The sequence below is a fragment of the Muscardinus avellanarius genome (genome assembly GCF_963383645.1).
Source record: "Muscardinus avellanarius genome assembly, chromosome: 13".
NCBI lineage: Eukaryota > Metazoa > Chordata > Mammalia > Rodentia > Gliridae > Muscardinus > Muscardinus avellanarius.
The window spans coordinates 99,382,853-99,403,654 of record NC_137799.1 but is presented as its reverse complement, the minus strand read 5'-3'; the positions used below and the strand labels follow the sequence as shown (position 1 = coordinate 99,403,654).

The 20,802-nt window shown below is 41.2% G+C and overlaps 1 protein-coding gene across 1 annotated transcript; it reads right to left on the bottom strand.

The window, feature by feature from the left end:
• Positions 1-171: 171 nt before the first annotated feature.
• On the bottom strand, positions 172-19,368 carry LOC308272292 (atos homolog protein A-like; the record flags this gene model as incomplete). The annotated part of the gene is given in 11 exon segments (XM_080709034.1): positions 172-325; positions 2,225-2,330; positions 2,333-2,420; positions 5,062-5,129; positions 7,778-7,880; positions 10,574-10,687; positions 13,561-13,582; positions 15,352-15,728; positions 15,732-16,286; positions 18,093-18,286; positions 19,125-19,368. Coding segments are annotated over 11 exon segments (2,025 nt in total).
• Positions 19,369-20,802: the final 1,434 nt, after the last annotated feature.

The following is a 20,802-nucleotide window of genomic DNA, read 5'->3' as shown; positions in this document are numbered from 1 at the left end:
AGTCTACTTGGAATATGTGGATATCACTTTAGGAATCCTTTGATAAAAACTGGTCCAGGATAATAGGAGAGGACCCACTCTCCTGATTGTTAATTTGGTACATACCATTCTATGCAAATTTTTACTTTCAAATTTGAGTACTGAGCCAATACTTTCAACTGTCGCTCCTTATCAACATCTTGGTGAAAACTGAGGGTTTGTTGGTGATTCCGTGTAAGATTTGAGTTCATATGCAGCACTGCTGTCAACCTTCATTGACTTTCTAAAGAACAGGAGCCATACATCTCTATGGAGGTAGATCTTTCCAGATTTAGAACTCTGGAACCTAAACAAATAAACAAAAAGATTAATCATTTCAGGGAAGGAGTCTTTATTTTTTATTTTTTTATTTTTTGTTGGTACTGGGGTTCCTGGAAGCCCTTCTACCTCCGGGCTATACTCTCAGACCTATTTTTATATTTTTTTTTTGGAAACAGGGTCTCCTAAGCCAGTGCGCATGGCTGGCTTCAAACCTGTGCAATCCTCCTGTCTCCGCCTCCCAAGCGTGGGGATTACAAGCGTGCGTCACCATGCCCGGCGGAAGGAGTCTTAAAAAAAAAAAAAAAACTTGAGCGATTAAAATTAGAAAGTAGAAAGAATTAATCTTGTTGCTATACTAAATTAACACTAACTCTTTTATTTTATTTATTTTTTGCAGTACTGGGGTGGAACCCAGGGTCATTCTACCTACGAGAGACACCTCCAGCCCTATTTTTTTTCCCTTTATTTTAAAACAGTTGCAAAGGGCCTCACTAAGTAGCTGAGGCTATCAACAAACCACAATCCTCCTGTCTCAGCCTCCCGAATGCTGGGATGTCAAGTGTGCACCACCATGCCCAGCTATATACACTAACTCTTATACATAATATATACACTCCCAGACTTATTTTGTTTTTGTTTTTGTTTTTGTTTTTGTTTTTGTTTTTGTTTTGGTGGTACTGGGGTTCCTGGAAGCCCTTCTACCTCTGGGCTACACTCCCAGACCTATTTTATATATATTATATATTATATATATATATATTTTTGAAGATTTAAAAGAAGTTTATTAGAAAGATAGAAATACAGAAAATAGAAATACAGCTCCATACCAGACTGGCATGGAGGGGTGACTCGAAATGAATACACCCCCTATTTTATATTTTTAATTGGAAACAGGGTCTCTTAAGCCAGCGAGGCTGGCTCTGAACCAGCGTGATCATCCTGTCTCTGCCTCCCAAGCACGGGGATTACAAGTGTGTGCCACCATGCCCGGCTCCCAGACCTATTTTATATTTTTATTTGGAAACAAGGTCTCTTAAGCCAGCAAGGCTGGCTTTGAACCAGCGCGATCCTCCTGTCTCCACCTCCCAAGCACAGGGATTACAAGCGTGCGCCACCACGCCCGGCTATACATAATATTTAAGGTCTTAAATTGTCAAGCCGGGTGTGGTGGTGCACGCTTGTCATCCCCCAGCATTCAAGAGGCTGAGACAGGAGGATCCAGGTTCGCAGACAGCACTCAGCTACTTAGTGAGGCCCTTAGCAACTCAGTCTGATTCTGTTTTAAAGAATTAAAAATAGAGCTAGGGGTCTAGTTTGGAGATAGAATGCCCCTGGGCTCCACCCCCAGTACCACACACACACACAAAAAGTCAAAGCGTGTGCTTCTCATCTAAGTTCCGTTCCCTATTTCCTACACACGTTGTGTTCCTTTTCAACAATGCCTGAGCTGTGCTTCTTGGGAGGCTAGGTTGCCAGGCTCAGTACATGGCCTTCTCCTCACCCACAGTGCCAGGTTTTCACTCACGCCAGCCAGTCCTCCTGCCTCAGCCTCCCGGGACTGGGATCACAGGTGTGAGCCACTGTTCTAGGCATGGCTAGTTCAGACTGATTTGTGCTGAGTGTAAAATCTAGAACTCTGGATGGCTGACATTACATTTCTATTGGTCAGCATTGCTTAAAAATGTGTCTCACTGCCTCCAATATAGTCGGATTTGTTTTGACATAAAATATTTTAAGGAGCTACCAAGGAAAGCATGCCTAACTCAGTATGTAAAAACAGCCGAGGGAGGACCACATGCTTTCTGGAGACCGGCACAGCATCCAGGCTTCTGAGGCTAGGCAGAGTCCAAGGGCTTTGGTCCAGCTACGGTCACAGGGTTTTAAGAAGCACTAAGCTGCCGATTTTGGAATGCAGTGACAGTACCTCAGATATATGAGGCAGCACAGCAGTCGTTCTGCGTGGCGCACGGCTTCTTTAGTAACACTCCTCTTCATCTCTTGTTTGACAGGTACAGAAAAGATCTTTGTCATAGGGATGTCTGATGTTTGGCTGGCATGTCTCGCAAGTAATAGAGCACCACAAATGTCTTCACCACAGTCTTGTTAGGGGAAAACAAGGTCTGGAGAAACAATATAGAAAACATTCTTTAAAAAACTGTGGGTAGCGGGTGTGACTCAGATTGATTGTGCAAATAATTAAAGAGGCTTTTACATAATAATTTACTCCCATTGGATATAACTCAGTTTCAGGGACTAAAGTTTTAAAATTTTGAAAGTTTTTAATATTAAATATTCTTTTAAAGGCTCAAATTATTTTTTACTTTATAATGATACAAGTTCCTGTAATAAAATCTTTAGTCATAAATTTCACATTAATAATACATAAGCTATAACTTTCCCTTATATATTATATTTTAAGATTTTGTGCCACTAGATTAAGAAAAACACACCCTTACTGGGTCAAAATATTCTCATTTCCTTATTTCAAATGTTAGCTGCACTGAAGACTATTGACTGCGAAATTCTCAAAGTGGAATTTTAATTTTTCTCACATTTTAACAGTGAGTAAACAAGTTTTAAAATAAGAAAATATAAGCTCAGTAAATTGAGAAATTTTTGTGTTTTAGGTAGATACAGTTATTATAAAATTTAAAATAAAAAAGTGGAAATCTAAAAGGAGAGATTTTTCTATTTGAATTTTTAAAAATAAAGCTTATTATTATTAAAACCAAAGTAGGCCAAATAATACTTCATATTCTCAGACTTGGAATAATCTCAAATTTTTTAGTGACACTAGGTTTGTTTTTTAAATTCTCAGTATATCATGATAGAGCACAATATGTAATCTTAGAGAAGAAAAAATTGAACTCAATTGGTATTTGGCTATGAATAATTGAAGGAATGGCATTTTTAAAAGTAATGATTTTTAAACAAAACCCCAAGCTACTGATCTGACTTTAACCAAATTACCAACACATCAATAGGTAACATGGTGCCCACGCTTTTAGAAGCTCATCCGTGCACTGGACATCACTCACTGAATCGAAATGAGAAATATATCAATATTATGATCCAAACTTTGCATTCTAGTAAGTCTTAAGGTTAAAGGCTAATAACATTCAACAACCATGACAACTAGCAAGCTTGGAGTTCAAACCATGATTATTCATAGTTAAACCATATCTGGAATAGAAGACGTATCCAAATTCCATATCTGAAATTAACCACTGGCGTCAGCAGCCTCCAAAATGAGAAGTGATATGCTGCCTCTGGGTGAGTGGCTCATTATTTCAACAACTACAGCTGGCTTTCCAGGGACCCGCACTTTCATGCGCTACACACCCAGGGGCAAGAACACAGATTAAAGGGTTACTGCTCCCTTCATCCAAGTCCATTAATATACAAGTCATTCTTGGATGCAGTGGTTCTTCCTTAAGAAATGCACACATTTCACAGTGCTGTCTAACTCCTGTGGTACACAAAATCAACCAATGTGCTCACTCCTCTCGGTACTGGATCAATGGTGGTAAGCAGAAGTCTGTGCCAGAGCACTGAACACTCTGAGGCCAACCATCTTAAGAAGACCTCCTGGAGCTGGGCATGGTGGTGCACACTTGTGATCCCAGTGCTTGGGAAGCTAAGACCAGAGGATCATGGGTTCACAGCCAGCCTCAGCTACTTAGTGAGGCTCTGTTACAAAGTTAAGAGCAAAAATAGGACTGGGGTTGTAGTTCAGCGGGAGAACTCCCCTGGGTTCAATCCCTAGTATCTCATAAGAAAAGAAAGCCTTGTTGGACTAGACTAGGTTCTGGGTGTAAGGAACCAGCCTGAGAGTACTCTTTTCCAGTTTGCAAACTCCATAAAAGACTTGAGGGCTTGCATGATTATGCTGGAGCACAGTTGGAGATAAGCTCAATTGGAAACTGGTCTTGACATTCTATTATGTTTCTGAGTACCCTAGCCCATGGATGCAGAAGGGGTTCTCCTGAGCCAAGATATAATCTACATTCAGACTAAAGGAATGATGTCTTCTCTGTCCTGACATCCTTAGAACAACACTGCTACTGGGTGTGTTTAACTCATTAAATCTAGTTACAAGCAGGGCGTGGTGGTGCACGCTTGTAATCCCAGCATTTGGGAGGCTGAGACCAGAGGATCGCGGTTCGCGGACAGCCTCAGCTACTTAGTGAGGCCTTCTGCAACTGAGACCCTGTTTCAAAAATAAAGCATAAAAAAATTGGGCAGGGGGTATAGCTCGGAGGTCAAATGCCTCTAGGTTCCATCCCCAAACCCGCAATAAATAAATAAATAAGTTACAAGTCATTATACTAGGGATAATTTTATTTCCCAGGTTTTCTCACCAAAGCAATACTAATATTTAGGGCCTCCTTATAAACAGGTCAGTGGCAATATGGATTATTTTATGGAACAGAAGGCACTGGCAATGCTAGGCCCTATTTATGCTGAAAGCAGCTCTACTTAAGTTATGTAAATGGCCAGTAACTGTTTTTCTGAAGCAATCACTTTGTTCAGCCTATTAATGCTTTCCTTTTGGGGAGGACCCCAAATGGTCATGCCTGAGGCAGAACATGGAAACTCCAAATAAAGCTGCAGCCCCGCTGTTACTTACCAAAGTTGTTGCAGCAGCAGCAGCAGCAGCAGCAGCAGCAGCAGCAGCAGCAGCAGCAGCAGGAGAAAGGGCTAAGTTCTCTATGTATGTGAGAGAATGGTTATTGCAATTGTAGACTGTAAAACACATACCATTTGTATTGTTCCTGAAGGAGGTACTCGATAACCCCTTTTACCAAGGGACTCTAAAGTAATCACACCTTTGAAAAAAAAGAAGGAAAATTGAGTAAGTGTGTATGAAAGATAAAATAACAGCATATCACATAGTTGTTAAAATTTCAGAATTCTATTCCTATGGGAAAACATTCAAGTTGAATTAAGAAATACATTCTTATGTATGAACTAGCAGGTTTCCATCCCTGAAGAAATAATGTAATGTTCTTCCCAAAGTTTCTACAATAAACATATAACATCAACGGCTACAGGCTGAAAATTTCCACTGAGGCACAATATATGAAAGTTAAAAAGTTTCCTAACCAAAATGGAAATAAAGTAAGTTATAGGATTGCTCTCATGTATCTTTGGATAGAGGCAGCAGCAGCAAATTCACCAAGTCCAGTACAGCTACATCTGCGAACTCAAGAACAGTGAGTGAAATTGCGGGCCACAGAGGAGAAATTCCAGTACTGTACTCCCTGGGACTTGACCCAGTGGGGGAGTGGCAGTGGCAGAGATATCACACCATAGGAGAACGTGCAACCTGGCACCCCCCATAGTCTAAAGCAGCCTCTATCGACTCTCTGGGTCAGAGACTCTGTGATACAACCCAGTAAAGGAGTAGTGGGGTCAGAGATACTACAGACTCGAGATCCAGAGCACCTTAAGTGAAGTCATAGTGACCCAAGGGAAGAACCCAGAGAAGGCACAAACATCCGAAATCATGGGAAAGAGGAATAACACTGGAGCAATGAATGCCCACAACCCCACAACATCAGAACCCGATAAAACAGAAAATCAGAGATTTCTAGAAGATCAAATCAGGAAAATAACTGTAGAAATAATAGAGGTGCTTCGAAAAGAATTCAGAGAGAGCCAAAAAGAGATAAAGGATGCAATTAATGAAGTAAAGGCCTCAATTCAAAGCACAAACAACCGATTAGACCACATGGAGAACAGAATCTCACTCTTAGAAGATGATCATTCCAAAAATGAATGCATAGTTTCTAATCTAGAAAAAAATATCCAAAAGCAGGAATCTGACATTGAAGAAATATGGGCCCATTTTAAGAGAGCTAACCTAAGAATAATTGGAATAGAGGAGGGAAAAGAAGGTGAAACCAAAGGGATCAACAATCTATTCAAGGAAGTAATAGCAGAAAATTTTCCAAACATAGAGCAAGAGGTTGATACACAGGTCCAGGAAACTTATAGAACTCCCTTTAGACAGGATCGGAGAAGAGGATCCCCACGCCACATAATTGTCAAAATGACCAATATGGAAGCCAAGCAGAGAATCTTAAAGGCAACAAAAACAAAGGACCAAGTGACATTCAGAGGCAAACCAATTAGAATCACTCCAGACTTCCCAAACCAAGTCATGAGAGCCAGAAGGGCTTGGAGTAACATATTCCAAACTCTGAAAGAAAACAACTTCCAGCCAAAAATTTCCTACCCAGCAAAACTTTCTATCAAATTAGATGGGGAAATAAGAAGCTTCCATGACAAACAGAAACTGAAGGAATTTATGTCTTCAAAACCAGTGCTACAGAAAATACTCAAAGAGATTAACTACAAAGAAGAAATAGGTAACACACACCAGAACCAGAGAAACAAGATTTTCCATCCAACAGACAACTAAGATTGGTTATCTATGGAGATTCATTATGTTAGTCTTTTACCTATCTCTAAATTGTATTGTTTGCCTTTATTGTTGTTAATTTTTAGGATTTCTAGTTGGAATATTAATATACCTTCAGATATAGCATTTGGAAATATTTTATCCCATTCTATTAGTAACTGTTAACTCTGTTTACATTGTCTTTGGATATACAATATTTTTTTTTATTTTTAGGGAGTTTGTATACTCTTCTGTTGCCTGTGCCATTGAAATCATATCCAAGAAATCACTGCCAATTTCAATGTTGTGAGGTTTTATGACCCAGATTTTCTTCTAAAAGTTTATAGTCTTAAGATTTATATTTAGGTCTTTTATCTATTTTGAGTTAATATTTGTATATGGGATTAGGTAAGGGTCCAATTTTATTCTTTTCCATGTAAGTATTATTTTTCAACAATATTTAGTTAAAAGATTATTATTTCTACCACCAAATGTTCGTGGAAACCTTGTCATTAATAACTTGACAATATAGGGAAGAATTTAGCTCTAGGCTTTTATTTAACTCCAATGGTTTATATATCTGCCTTTAGAACAGTACTACACTGTTTCAATTATTGTAGCTTTATATGGTTTGAAATCAGAAAATATATATCTTCTAGCTTTGTTCTTTGTCAAGATCGTTTTGGGTATCTAGAGTCCATATTCCATATTAGGATAGATTTTTTTTCTGGAGAAAGAATATATAAATATATGATAGTTTCACCTAAAAAAATGGAAAAAAATATTCTCTGGTAAGAAAGAAAGCAAAAAGAAATATTGAAATGTTATCTTTAAGTCATCAAAAGCTTGGTATCAGACAAATGAAACTGTTATGTGAAATTATCATTTTTAATTTTGGATAAATTGCTATAATACTAGATGTCAACCACTAAGCCAAGCATGGGAAGGAGGGATGGGGAGGGAATGGGGTGGGGATCGGGTGGGGGCTGACTGGGCGATGTGTGCATGTATGTCTACAAAAGTTTGTATCCCACTATGATGTATGAATACAGTGCACCAATAAAAAAAAACCAAATAAATGTTCATATAAATACCTTCTAGATGATAAGTTTTTCAGATGCAGCAATGAAGAATCCAGATCAAAGCAACCTGATTGTGTTTTTCTTTGAGGAACTTAAGGCCAAAATAATCTTTTGTGACATTGAAAAATATTAATTTTTCTTGAACTGAGAAAAATTTTAAGTGAAAGTTATGTATATATTTAAAATAAAATAATAAAACTGTAACCTTACTTCAAACAATGCTGTTTATTACATTTTTATTATGTTATTTTGTTAACTACTATGAAAAACTCAGATAATTAATAAAAGTGCTTTTACTAGATTTTGAGTTTTCAGGAAGTGGAATCAGTTTTTTCCAAAATTAAATCTTACATGGAATTCATATGTATATATGTACCATTCATTTTTGTTATAAGATTTTTTTTTACTTTCTATACTACCATATTTTGGGGGTAGAGAATATTTATGGCTTTAAAATGAAAAGAGAAAAATAATTAACTAGAGCTAGAGACCTGGGGCCCTGTCAGCTCGGCCTCCTTTGCTCATCCCAGGCACTGCAACAGCCCCAAAAAGCCTATGGCTTTATATTCAGAGTACACTGAAAAATTCATACCCTAGATTTCCAACTGTGATATACCACTGTATACCAGATTACATTTACGACAAACTACCACATACCTTAAAAATGTCCTAAAAATAATTTAAATACCCAAACCTGAGATAAAGGTAAAATATACACCATAAAAGCTAATTTTATTTCTAGAATATTAAATATGTGTAAAATATCTGACTCATTGGTCTGTTAACTAAGAAGAGACAGATGATACTGAAAACTCTAAAAACATTGGAAGAGTTGAACAAGGGTGTCATGCTATTTATTGTAGTCAGACCTTATTTGCAAAACTTTCAGTCCAAACATGATTTCAGTTCTGGAAAGTTCTCCACCTCCATTCTTCTAATGCTGCCTTTCTTTATTTCATGTAGAGCATCTCTGAGAACACCCACTAGACTCAGCATGCGCACACCAATGGCCTCCGCGGTCTTTCAGATGTCACTGTTTTTTCTTTTCTGTGCTTCATTCTTGTGCCTAAGTATTTGTCTACTCACCCAATTTGATCCGGTTGATTCTAGTCTACTATTTCACCCAACTGAATGTGTATACACACTTCAAATGTATTTCATGCCCAGAATTCCTATTTATTTTGCAAGTCCACATGTTCTTTCATTTTAATTCCCTGTCCCTGCCTTCCTTTAGCCCCAGAACATTTTAAACAGAATTATTTGTAACTCCCTTTCAGGGTGTTCTAATAACAGGTTCCTGTTATAAAACTCACATTTCTTGTTTCTGATAAGTCTTTAAAGGTGCTATATAATTTTTTCCTCTGAGATGATCTTCAAAGAGAGGTAATTTTTAAGAAAATAAGTCCTTACTGCCCTGGGTTATAGATGTGGGATAGTTTCACGTTTCCTTTTCTGGTACACAATAGAGGTCCAAATTTAGTTTTATGGATATTTATTTTATAGGATCTCATAGAAAGGATAAATCCAGAACCCCTATGATGAGTGGCTTAGGTTTCTTTTGGGGGCTTCCTTACTTACCTCCCTGATACATGTCTCTGGGTAAACAAGTGGGTTTCTTTCTTCTCTTCCCACTGTCTGGCTCTATGAAGGGTTTAGTTTTGGGTTCCAGCTATGTTTGGTGCAGAGTTGCAGCCCTGACTTTTGTCCTAGCAGGGCATTAAGCCAGCACTGCATTAGGTTCAGATAGCCTAGAGGGCTGTAGCTTCCCCACGTCAATACTCAGGATTGATCTTTCTTATTGTTAGACTCTATCATCTATTTAGTCTACTGTTTGATTGGAAGTCTACAGAGGCTGAGACAAGAGGATCACAATTCTGAGGCCAGCTTGGCAACTTAGCAAGGCCTTGTTTCAAAACAGAAATGGGTTGAGCACCCTGGGTTCAGTCCCCAGTACCAATCCCCAAACACATAGTAAAAACAGTCTGTGGAGCTTTTCACACAGCAGCACAGTACTGATAGATTGTTTCCTGATAACAAGAACACTTTGAAAGCACCTCACAAGTAGGTTGCATATTCGGGATTGTTTTAAATTGTTTAAAAGTTCAATTCTCTAAAATAAATACCTAAAGTCCAAATTATAAACTTAAATTCTAGATCTCTTATCAATAATTATTTTGAACATATGCCAGATATACAACAACAAACCTACCATAATTTCATAGCAAAATACACAGGACTTAGTTCTGCTGTGATACTGACTGCTGAGCCTCAGCTTTAAGTGAAATGGCCACCAGACCAACTAACTATGAATGCTTACTGTGCACCTTGAGTGGTGCTAGCCAACATCACACCAGGGAACATGTCATCCTTACTATTCCAAACAAAGAAACCGAGGATCTGAGATGATTGCTTCTCTAACAACGCAAGGCTGCGGTAAAATTGGTGTGACTGCACAGTACTTACTGAGATACATACACTATTAATATAAATCCTCTAGACATCAGAGTGTTTTTTTACATTTAATTACAATAAAAATGTTAGGCAAAACAATTTCAGAAAAAATTAATCCTAATGCAATAAATTTAATTTCTATTCAGTTTTAGTCTTTGTCTATCTTATCACCTGGCTGTTAAATGTACTAGTAAAAATGAAACTTCAAATTGAAATCTGACTTCAAGACCATTTAAGTATTTAAGTTTTTTCAGTTACAACTTGAATAATATTCTCTGCACATATTTCAGAGGTTTTCAGGTTTCAAAAATGAGATAAGAGAAAAACTCCTTACAGGATTTGAAAGAAGAGGCAATCCAGTCTGAGGATGGAAGGTTCTGGTCGAGGTCCCATCTAGGGAAGGAAAGGTATGCTTTCTCCAGGCACTTGTGTGCTTTAGTGTAGTCCTCTGTAAAGGAAAGAATCAGATAGTAATGCTAATCTTTAAATACCATTCAAAGGTATTTTATATATATACCATATATATATATATATATATATATATATATATATATATATATACATACCATATATATATATCTTATATATATATACCATTCAAAGGTATTTTATAGCTTTTAGTTTTTAGATTTATTCCTAATGCATTTTGAGGTTTACATTCCTGGTAGAAGCTGATAATATCTCTAATTTTATGTCTACACACACAACATTCTATTTGCAAAACAACATCTAAGTTTTTGTAATATGCCAAATAAACACAAGTGTTCTAAATTATACCCAAATACAACTGCCTTACCAATATGTTTGCTCAGAATCTACATCTAGTAAGTTAATATTTATTTTAATTTGGAAAAGACAATTACAGGTAGAGAAACTTAGTACAAAGCCGGGCGTGGCGGCACACGCTTGTAATCCCAGCATTCGGGAGGCTGAGACCTGGAGGATCGTGGTTCGCGGACAGACTCAGCTACTTAGTGAGGCCCTCTGCAACTCAGTGAGACCTGATTTCAAAATAAAGAATAAAAAATAGGGCAGGGGCTGTAGCTCGGAGGTAAAATGCCCCTGGGTTCCATCCCCAGACCCACACACACAAAAAAAAACTTAGTACAATATTCTAAAATATAAAATGATGTTAATATTAAGAATCATTTTCAGAGGATTTCATTTGGTGACATAGAAACATAAGGAATACTATAAATCTAGCTGGGCGTGGTGGCGCATGCTTGTAATCCCTGCGCTTGGGAGACTGAGACAGGAGGATCGCACAGGTTCAAAGCCAGCCTCAGCTACTTAGTGAGGCTCTCAGCAACTTAGTGAGACCCTGTTTCCAAATAAAATAGAAAATAGGTATGGGAGTATAGCCCGGAGGTAGAAAGCCTCTGGGTTCCACCCCCAGTACCGCAAAAAAAAAAAAAAAAAGAAATACTATAAATCTAAAAATGCATATAGTATAGTCACAGCACTGTTTTTGATAGGATTCAAGAAATAGACAACCCAGCTGTGCCTGTAGTCTCAGCTTCTCAGGAGGCTGGGGCAGAAGGAGTTGGAGGCCACCCTAGGCAACAAAGCAAGATCCTGTCAAAAATAAGTAAACATGGCTTATTCTTAAATTGTTGGTGGGATTGCAAATTAGTGCAACCACTTTGGAAAACACTTTGGAGGATCCTTAGAAGAATGGGAATGAACTTAACATTTGATCCAGCAATACCACTTCTGAGTATCTGCCCAAAAGAAAGGAAACCAGCCTACCAAACTACTGCATGTGTATCTTTGTTCATAGCTGCACAATTCACCATTGCCAAAGTATGGAACCTGTCAAGATGTCCATCAACAGATGAATGGATTACAAAACTGTGGAATATGTACACAATGGAATTTTGCTCAGCCATAAAGAAAAACACAATTACATCATTTGCAGGGAAATGGATGGAACTGGAGGACATTATGCTAAATGACAATAGTCAGTTACAAAAAAATAAGAAATCGAATACCCTCCCTAATAATGTGGAAATTAGAGAGAAAAAGGGTCATAGGAGAAACTCTAGACAAAGGAGGAGAAACCACAGATGAGTAAATAAAGGCAACCTAACTGAGGGGGATGGGAGGGGGGAAGAGAGATATTCCCTAATGTGCATCATGTACATTCACAAACACATTAAAGTCAATCAGAAGCCAAACATGAGAAGGAGGGAGAGAGGAGGGAATGGGGAGGGGTTTGGGGAAGGGCTGAATAAGTTGGTGTAGTCTGTCTCCACCATCTTGTACTCCATTAAGATGCATGACTACAATGCAAAAGTATAAAAGTACTTTTAAAAAACTTTTAAAAATTGGGCAAATTTATATCCAAAGATTAGAATTCATAAAGGATAAAACATGAATTAAAATTTTAAGAAAACAAACTTATATCCTGGTGCTACCACTTACTAGCTCTGTAGCCTTACTCTCTCCGGCCTGTGGCTGTCATCTGTGCTTGGGCACACAGCAAGTGGTGAAGGATTATATTCTTAAAAAGCACATGAAAAAAATATAGTACCTTGAAAATACTATGGCCAGATTAAGCTTTCCTATAAGATAGCAAAACAGACCAAAAGGGGAGACTAGGAAAAACAGACCAAAATGGGCAATATTCTTTTATTTATTTTATTTATTTATTTTGAGATGAGGTCTCATTAAGTTGCCCAGACTGGCCTTAAACTTGTGATTTTCCTGCCTCTACCTCCTGAGTAGCTAGGATTACAGGTATGTGCTGCTGCATCCAGCAAAAAGCCCAATATTCTTTAGGCCTGAGCAAGATTTTGTGATGATTATAGTTTTATGGAATATCTCTATTTTATTTTATTTTTTGTGGCACTGGGGATAGAACCCAGGGGAATTCTACCTCCAAGATACACCCCCAGCCCTATTTTTATTCTTTATTTTGAAACAGGGTCTCATTGAGTTGCAAAGGACCTCACCTAAGTAGTAGCTGAGGCTGTCCGTGAACCATGATCCTCCTGTCTCAGCCTCCTGAATGCTAGGATTACAAGTATCCACCACCATGCCTGGCAGGGAATATCTTTTAGATAGTACCTCAAGCTTTATTAGATTTTTAAAATATACTATTTGATCATTACAACTCTGAGATAGGCAGAGGAGATTTGGCATCCCTGTGAAATTGAGATGGAGGGAGGTTTTCAGAAGTTATATAACTTATTCAGCATAACTCAAGGACTAAATTGTGAAGCCAAAACTGAAAATAGTTTTTTTTTGGCTAATAGCTTAGTGATTCTCTTTTGGATAAGCCAAAAATAACTGAGGAATAATATAACAAAATGGGCACACCATGTACAGTAGGCTAGAGTGGCTAACAGCAACAACAAAAACACATGAGTTTAACAGCACTTTTATTTTCTTTGACTTCTTTTATTCTCCACCAATTATTCATAAGCACTGAAATAAAAAAAAGAAGAATAGGAAAATTCAAATGAGCCAAGGATGTGCACAGTTCACAGATCCTGATTCTGGTCAGGTAGTACGATGAAGTCTGGATTACAAGTCAGGAGACAGGGGCGGCGGCCTGGGGTGCCAGCTCAGCCACTAAGAAACTGCATAGCTACTGGAGCATCAGTCATCCTCTCTCGGCCTCACGCTCCTCGTATCTGTCCTACCTCTTGGACAGTGAGGTACCAAAAAGATCCAAGTGTTCTCTAGTCATGTGTTGCAATGGAAAGCAATATATAAAAACATACAAAATCAAAATATTTTATACATATTAAATAACACTCATTCTCCTGAATCCACCGACTAAATATTAAAACCCTAGTTTCACCGGGCATGGTGGCACATGCTTGTAATCTTCTTGCTTGGGAGGCGGACACAAGAGGATCACGCAGGTTCGAACCACGCTGGCTTAAGAGACCCTGTTTCCAAATAAAAAGTGTAAAATAGGTCTGGGAGTGTAGCCCAGAGGTAGAAGGGCTTCCAGGAACCCCAGTACCATAAAAAAAAAAAAAAACAATCTAGTTTCTTTTGAATAAAAAAAAAAGTCATAGACTGAGTATGGTAGAGCATGTCTACCATCTCAGTACTAGGGAGGCTGAGACAGGAGGATTGCAAGTTCATGGTCACTCTCTACAACTCAGCGAGACCCTCTGCGACTTAGTGAGATTCTGTTCCAAAATAAAAAATTAAAAGGCAGGGGTGTAGCTCAAAGGTAGAATGGCCTTGGGTTCAATCTCGAGTACCCCCCCAAAAAAAATACCAGGAAAAGAAGAAAAAGTAATAGATCTTTTAGATTGTGAATGAGGGGAAAGAACACAGCTAAAGGATCTAAACATTAGACCTACTAGATTATGAGAAAAAAAATTTCCAAGGATGGTGACACTGGCCTGTATTTCCAAGGATAGTGACACTGGCCTGTACTGTAATTCCAGTGCTTGAGAAGCTGAGAGAGGAAGACTGTAGGTTTGAAGCCAGGCTCGGCAACACAGCAAGATTCTGTTTCCAAATGAAAAGTAAAATAGGGCTGAGGGTGTAGATCAGAGGCGGAGTGCCCTGTGTTCAAGCCCCAGCACCACATGTAGACACACCCACACCCACCCACACACAAATGCACACATGCACATACATACACACACATCCATGTACACACACACACACACACACACACACACACACACAATAATGCCATAATATCATTCTTTAAGGTACTACACCCTATTTTTTTCCTGGCCTTGAACCTGATTCTCCTGTCTCAGCCTTCCAAGTACTAGAATTACAGGCCTGTGCCATCACACCTGGCTTATTCCCTATTTTAAACAACATGATCTTTGCTTATTCTATTTACATAGCATTTTCTCTAGAGTGTGTTATTTGCGAATAAGTTAATATTTCTGTAGGTTTATTTTATCACAGTGTGTGTTTTATCGATAATGAACACCTTGGGTCTTATTACTAGATCTCCTGTGAACAAAATAAAAAGTCATTACACACAGCTGAGTTACATTTGAAATGTGAGGTGTTACCTACCAACAACTCTGCCTTGTTCAGCCATTCACACATCGACAGTCTTTCAGATGCTTCCTCTGAGAACAGTTCTGAGGTTTCCCATCAGCCGAGTCTCTCTCATCCTACTCGTTTTTTACCTTGTCTGTTTTCGTGCATTTGAAGCCTTCATTTTCTTTACTAAGATAACTGTCCGTACTATTCAGTTGAGTACTTTGTCCACATGTCTTTGGCCTTTTTGAGTCTTCATTCAAGCAATTATTTTCATACTTGTTCAAATATTCAGACATTTCCAATATGGAAACTTTTAGCTTAGAGTCATTTTGCTTTGAATTATCATATTGAAGATTGGCAAAGGATTCCATGTTATAATTTTCATTTTTGACTTTTTCTTTATTCTTACTTGTGTAAATCTGTTTATCAATACTGTTGCAATTCAAACACTTTTTCTTCATACCATTGCTAATTTCTTGCTCCTTAACATGTGACTCAGAATTTGTATTTTCCTATCTCATCAAATCTCCATTACTTTCACTGCAATGAGATGTATTTGAGGAAGTCAATAAACTAGTAACCCTGTTCTGTGTCTTCTGATATGCACTTGGGATGATTTGATGAGGACTGTTCTGACACTGACTTCTGACTTGAGGTTTCAAAGAAGACGTTTCTTTACTATTGCATTTCAAAGAACTATAGGATTCATTAGATATTAAGTTGTTCCCATGACTGCTGTCTCCTCCTAACAAGGAAAATTTTGTATGAGAAATGGAAACAGAAACAACATCCTTATTCCTCTTCAGTAGGTTTCTGTCTTCATATGAACTCCTGAATACTTTAGAGGGAAGCAAGCTGGAGTCCTGCGCATTGAATGATGGCCGAGGAACATGAGATGCTGTTGGACCGATGTGCTCCAAGTGATGCGCGATTCTTGCAATAATTTCCTGCCGCTCCTGGAGTAAGGAGCCTATCAAAGGGTTCGTCTCTCCAACAGACTGACGAGAATAAGGACTGTCAGAAATGCAAGCTTCATTTTGAGGAGTTTCTGGTTTTACTTGAATATTCCCCTCATTGGCTCCGATACCGGCCGTTGGCCCCGGCACCGGCCTAACCCCTCGGCAGGCCCCGATTCCAGCCTCGGAGGCCCCGGCACCGGCCTTGCCTTGCGGCAGGCTCCAATGCTGGCCACTGGCCCCAGCATCGGCCTAACCCTTCGGCAGGTTCCGATCCCGGCCTCAGAGGCCCCAGTAGCGGCCTTGCCTCCTGGCAGGCTCCGATGCTGGCTGTTGGCCCCGGCATTGGCCTAACCCCTTGGAAGGTTCCGATCCCAGCCTCGGAGGCCCTAGCATCGGCCTTGCCTCACAGCAAGCTCCGATCCCAGCCACGCTGGCCCTGGCACCGGCCTAACCCCTTGGCAGGCTCCAATCCCGGCCTTGGAGGCCCCAGCACTGGCCTAGCCCTACGGCAGGCTCCGATCCCGGACTCGCTGGTCCCAGCACCAGCCTAACCCCTCGGCGGGCTCCGATCCTGGCCTCGGAGGCCCCAGTAGTGGTTGAGGAGGTTGTGGGATCAGGCACTCAGTAGCAGTGTGACCCGGCCCGGTTTCCCCAAGGGTCCAGCATGCTCCACACTACTCCGCCTGGGGTCCTGAGTCCTGCGATCTGGGCCCCGGCTCTTCCAGGGGTCCAACATGCCCCGCCCGACACCCAGGGTCTTACGACCATGCCCAGTTTCTCCAGGGTTCTGGTGTGCTCCGCGTGGTCCGGCCCGGGGCCCAGAGTCCTGCGACCTGGGCCCCGGCTGTTCTGGGGTCCAGCATGCTCCGCCTGACCCCTGCCCGTGACCCAGGGTCTTATGACTGGACACGGTTTCTCCAGGGGTCTGGCATGCTCCGTGCAGTCCGGCCCGGGGCCCAGAGTCCTGTGACCCGGGCCCCGGCTGTTCTGGGGTTAAGCATGCCCCACCTGACCTCTGCCCGGAACCCAGGGTCTTACAACCAGCCCGGTTTCTCCAGGGGTCTGGCATGCTCCGCGCGGCCTGGCCCAGGGCCCATAGTCCTGTGACCCAGTCCCTGGATGTTACGAGGTCTGGTGTGCCCCGCCTGACCCCTGCCCGAGACCCAGGGTCTTACGACTGGGCCCGGTTTCTCCAGGGGTCTGGTGTGCTCCGCACGGTCCGGCCCGGGGCCTAGAGTGGCTTAAATTTTTTTTTTAAAAAAGAGCTTTTGAGGCAGGCATGATGGTGCATGCTTGTAGCTGGAGGTAGAATGCCCCTGGGTTCACACCCTAGTACCACAAAAATAAAAATAATTGAACAAAATATGTCACCACAATGTCTTGGGGTTTCATACTGATGCTTTGTAGATAGGAATCTTCTGAGACATTTAAAGTCAATTTCCTTCAGAAAATAGAAAAAGTAGAGAAACACTAGTGGCAGCAAAATGATTACAAAAGTATAGGCCAGTCCTTGGGAGGCTAAGGGTTAAAGATAGCCTCAGCAATGCGGGCAGCCCGTGTTTTGAAAGTTAAAAAAAAAATGGGGATAGGATGTAGGTTGGAGGTCGAATGTTCCTTAAGCCAATCCCCAGTACCCCACAAACACATACAGAATGAGTAAAATATAAAACCCATGAACCATTAAAACACATGTATCAGCCAGGTGTGGTGGCGCACGCTTGTAATCCCTGTGCTTGGGAGGCGGAGACAGGAGGATCACGCTGGTTTGGAGCCAGCCTCGCTGGCTTAAGAGATCCTGTTTCCAAAAATAAAAAAAGTATAAAATAAGTCTGGGAGTGTAGCCTGGAGGTAGAAGGGCTTCCAGGAACCCCAGTGCCACAAAAAAAAAAAAAAAAAAAAAAAAAAAAACACGTGTACCTCCCTCTTCATATCCAAGCCACAAATGGAAGGCATCTTCCTCACAATTACACAATGGCTGTCCCTATATTCCAGAAGCTGCAGAAGCATGTCCTTGGACTGCTCCTGAGAAAAATGGAGCTCGGGCCTGCTGAGGAGGGGTTCAACGGGCATCCTGAAATTGACATCTCTCTGCTGGTCCTCAGAAGAAAGCTCTGTTATTGTGAAAAAAGTTCTGGTTATATACTAGCTGTTCCCACTTTAAGAAAGAACTTCCAGTGCTAGAAAGACAGTTCTGGTTCAGAGAAAGAGGTTTCAGTGTTAAGGAAACAGTTCCACTCCTGAAAAGGAAGTTCTGGTGCCTTAAAAGGAGTTTCAGCTTAGAGGAAAAAGTTACAGGGATAAGAAAGAATTTTCTTTGTTAAGAAAAAAGTTCTAATCCAGAGAATGAAGATTAGGGGCAAGAAGTAAAGGCTCCATGTTAAGAAAAATTCTCTAGTATAGAAAATAAGGTTCTCATCCTCAAAAAGGTTCCGGGCCCATGAAATAAATTCCCCCCTAGAACCTGCATTTCCCTAATGCTGGAAGCTGCCACTGAGGACTCTGGGAAGTGTAGTTTGGATTTACCTCCACGGTTCCTTTACACAGACCTGCAGCTTTCCCCAAGGACTCTAAGCATGTGGGTTGGCTCTAATTCTGCAGCCTTTCCTGTAGAACCACCAGAAATCAGTGCCCAGGCCTGTGGGTGGTGCAGCTTTGGGTTCTCCTTCCATGGCCTCACCATGGGGCCCAGAGCTCTTTGGGTAATGTAGTCTGGCGCTACTTCTTGATCCTCACTGCAGGGGCCCCGGAGATATGCCGAGGACTCTGGGTAATGTAGTCTGGCCCTGCTTCAAGGTCCTCACCACAGGGGCCCCTGGTACAGGCTCCCGAAGACTCTGGATAATGCAGTCTTATTCTCCTTCCACAGCCCCTCCTTGAGGCCCTGGAGGACTGAGGACATCATAGTCTTGTTCTACTAACAGAAGCGTGTCCATGAGGGCCCTGGCTGACCTGGGGGACTCTGGGCAGTAGTTTGGCTGTACTTCTGGGCATTTTCATATAGCACCTGGGAGCTGCACCCTGGGCAACCTCTGGGAAGTGTCGTCTGTCTCTGCCCTGCAGCCCTCTCCACAAAGACACCCGGAGCTGTAGACCCAGGACTCTGGGCACTGGATTCTGGCGCTGCTCCGACTGCCCTCAGGTGGAGGCCCAGGGAGCTGCTGACCCCAAGCGGACCCACATTCTGGGTCTCCATCTACATGTACTGAGCTTGACCCATGACAGCATTTTGTTTTAAATGGGACCAACAGGCAGGTGCAGACGCCCTGCCTGCTGAGCCCTGCACCTGCCACATACTGGCCTCATGCACCAGCAGCACCTGGGGTCATCGTCTTCTTTCTTTGTAGTACTGGGATAGATCCCAGGGCATTAAACCTCTGAGTGACACCCCCAGCCCTTATTTTTTGTTTTTTGAGTTTTTTGGGTAGTACTGGGAGTAGAACCCAGGGGCTTTCTACCTGCAGGCTAGAATCCCAGACCTATTTTACATTTATTTGGAAACAGAGTCTCACTAAGTTACTGAAAGCCTCACTAAATAGCTGAGGCTGGCTTTGAACCTGTGCCATCCTCCTGTCTCAGTCTCCCAAGCACGGGGATTACAGGCATGTGCCACCACACCTGGCTTTTGTTCTTTATTTTTGAAGCCGGGTCTCACTGAGCTGCAAGGGCTCTAAGTAACTAAGGGACCACACCTGGCTCCTGCAGTTTCTTGGTTGTTGGGTTTTTTTTTTTTTTTTTCTGTGAAGTTTTTTGATCTAAGGATTTTCCTTCACACCAAATGTCATCATAGAGACAATAGCAAAACTAAACTTTTAGCTTGTAAATATTACTCAGGCAGCAAACTAGTTGGGCAGTATTGTTTTTGAAAATAGATCCCAGAGATCTGGTCTGTCATCTCCATCCTTGGGAGGCTGAGACACAGGTCACAGCCAGCCCCAGTAACTTAGAGAGGCCTTCACCAACTCAGGGAGACCGTCTCAAAATAAAAAATAAGCTGGGCGTGGTGGCTAACACTTGTGATCCCAGTACTTTGGAGGCTGAGTCAAGAGAATCACAGATTCACAGCCAACCTCAGCTATTTAGTGAGACCCTCTGCAAATTATAGTGAGTCCCTGACTCAAAATAATAAGAAACAGGAATGTGAGTGTAACTTGGAGGTAGAATGTCCCCAGGTTCCATCAACCCCCAGTACCTAAAAAAATAAATTTACAAAATAAAAAAATAAAATCAGGCTTGGTGTATAGCTTGGAGGCAGAATGTCCCTGGGTTCAATCCCCAGTATCACAAAAATAAATAAATACAAGCTGGGCATGGTGGCACATGCTTGTAATCCCAGCATTTTTGAGGCTGAGACAGGAGGATGGTGGTTCTCAGACAGCCTCAGCTACTTAGTGAGTCCCTTTGCAACTTAGTGAGAGCCTGTTTCAAAATAAAGTATGAATAGGGCAGGGGGTGTAGTTCAGAGGTTGAATGCCCCTGGGTTCCATCCCCAGACCCACAAAAATAAATTAAAAATAACAATAAAAAATAGCCAGGCAAGGTGGAACAGGCTTGTAATCCCAGTATGCAGGAGGATGAGACAGGAAGATCCCAGTTTCCAGCAGGCCTCAGCTACCTAGTGAGGACCTCC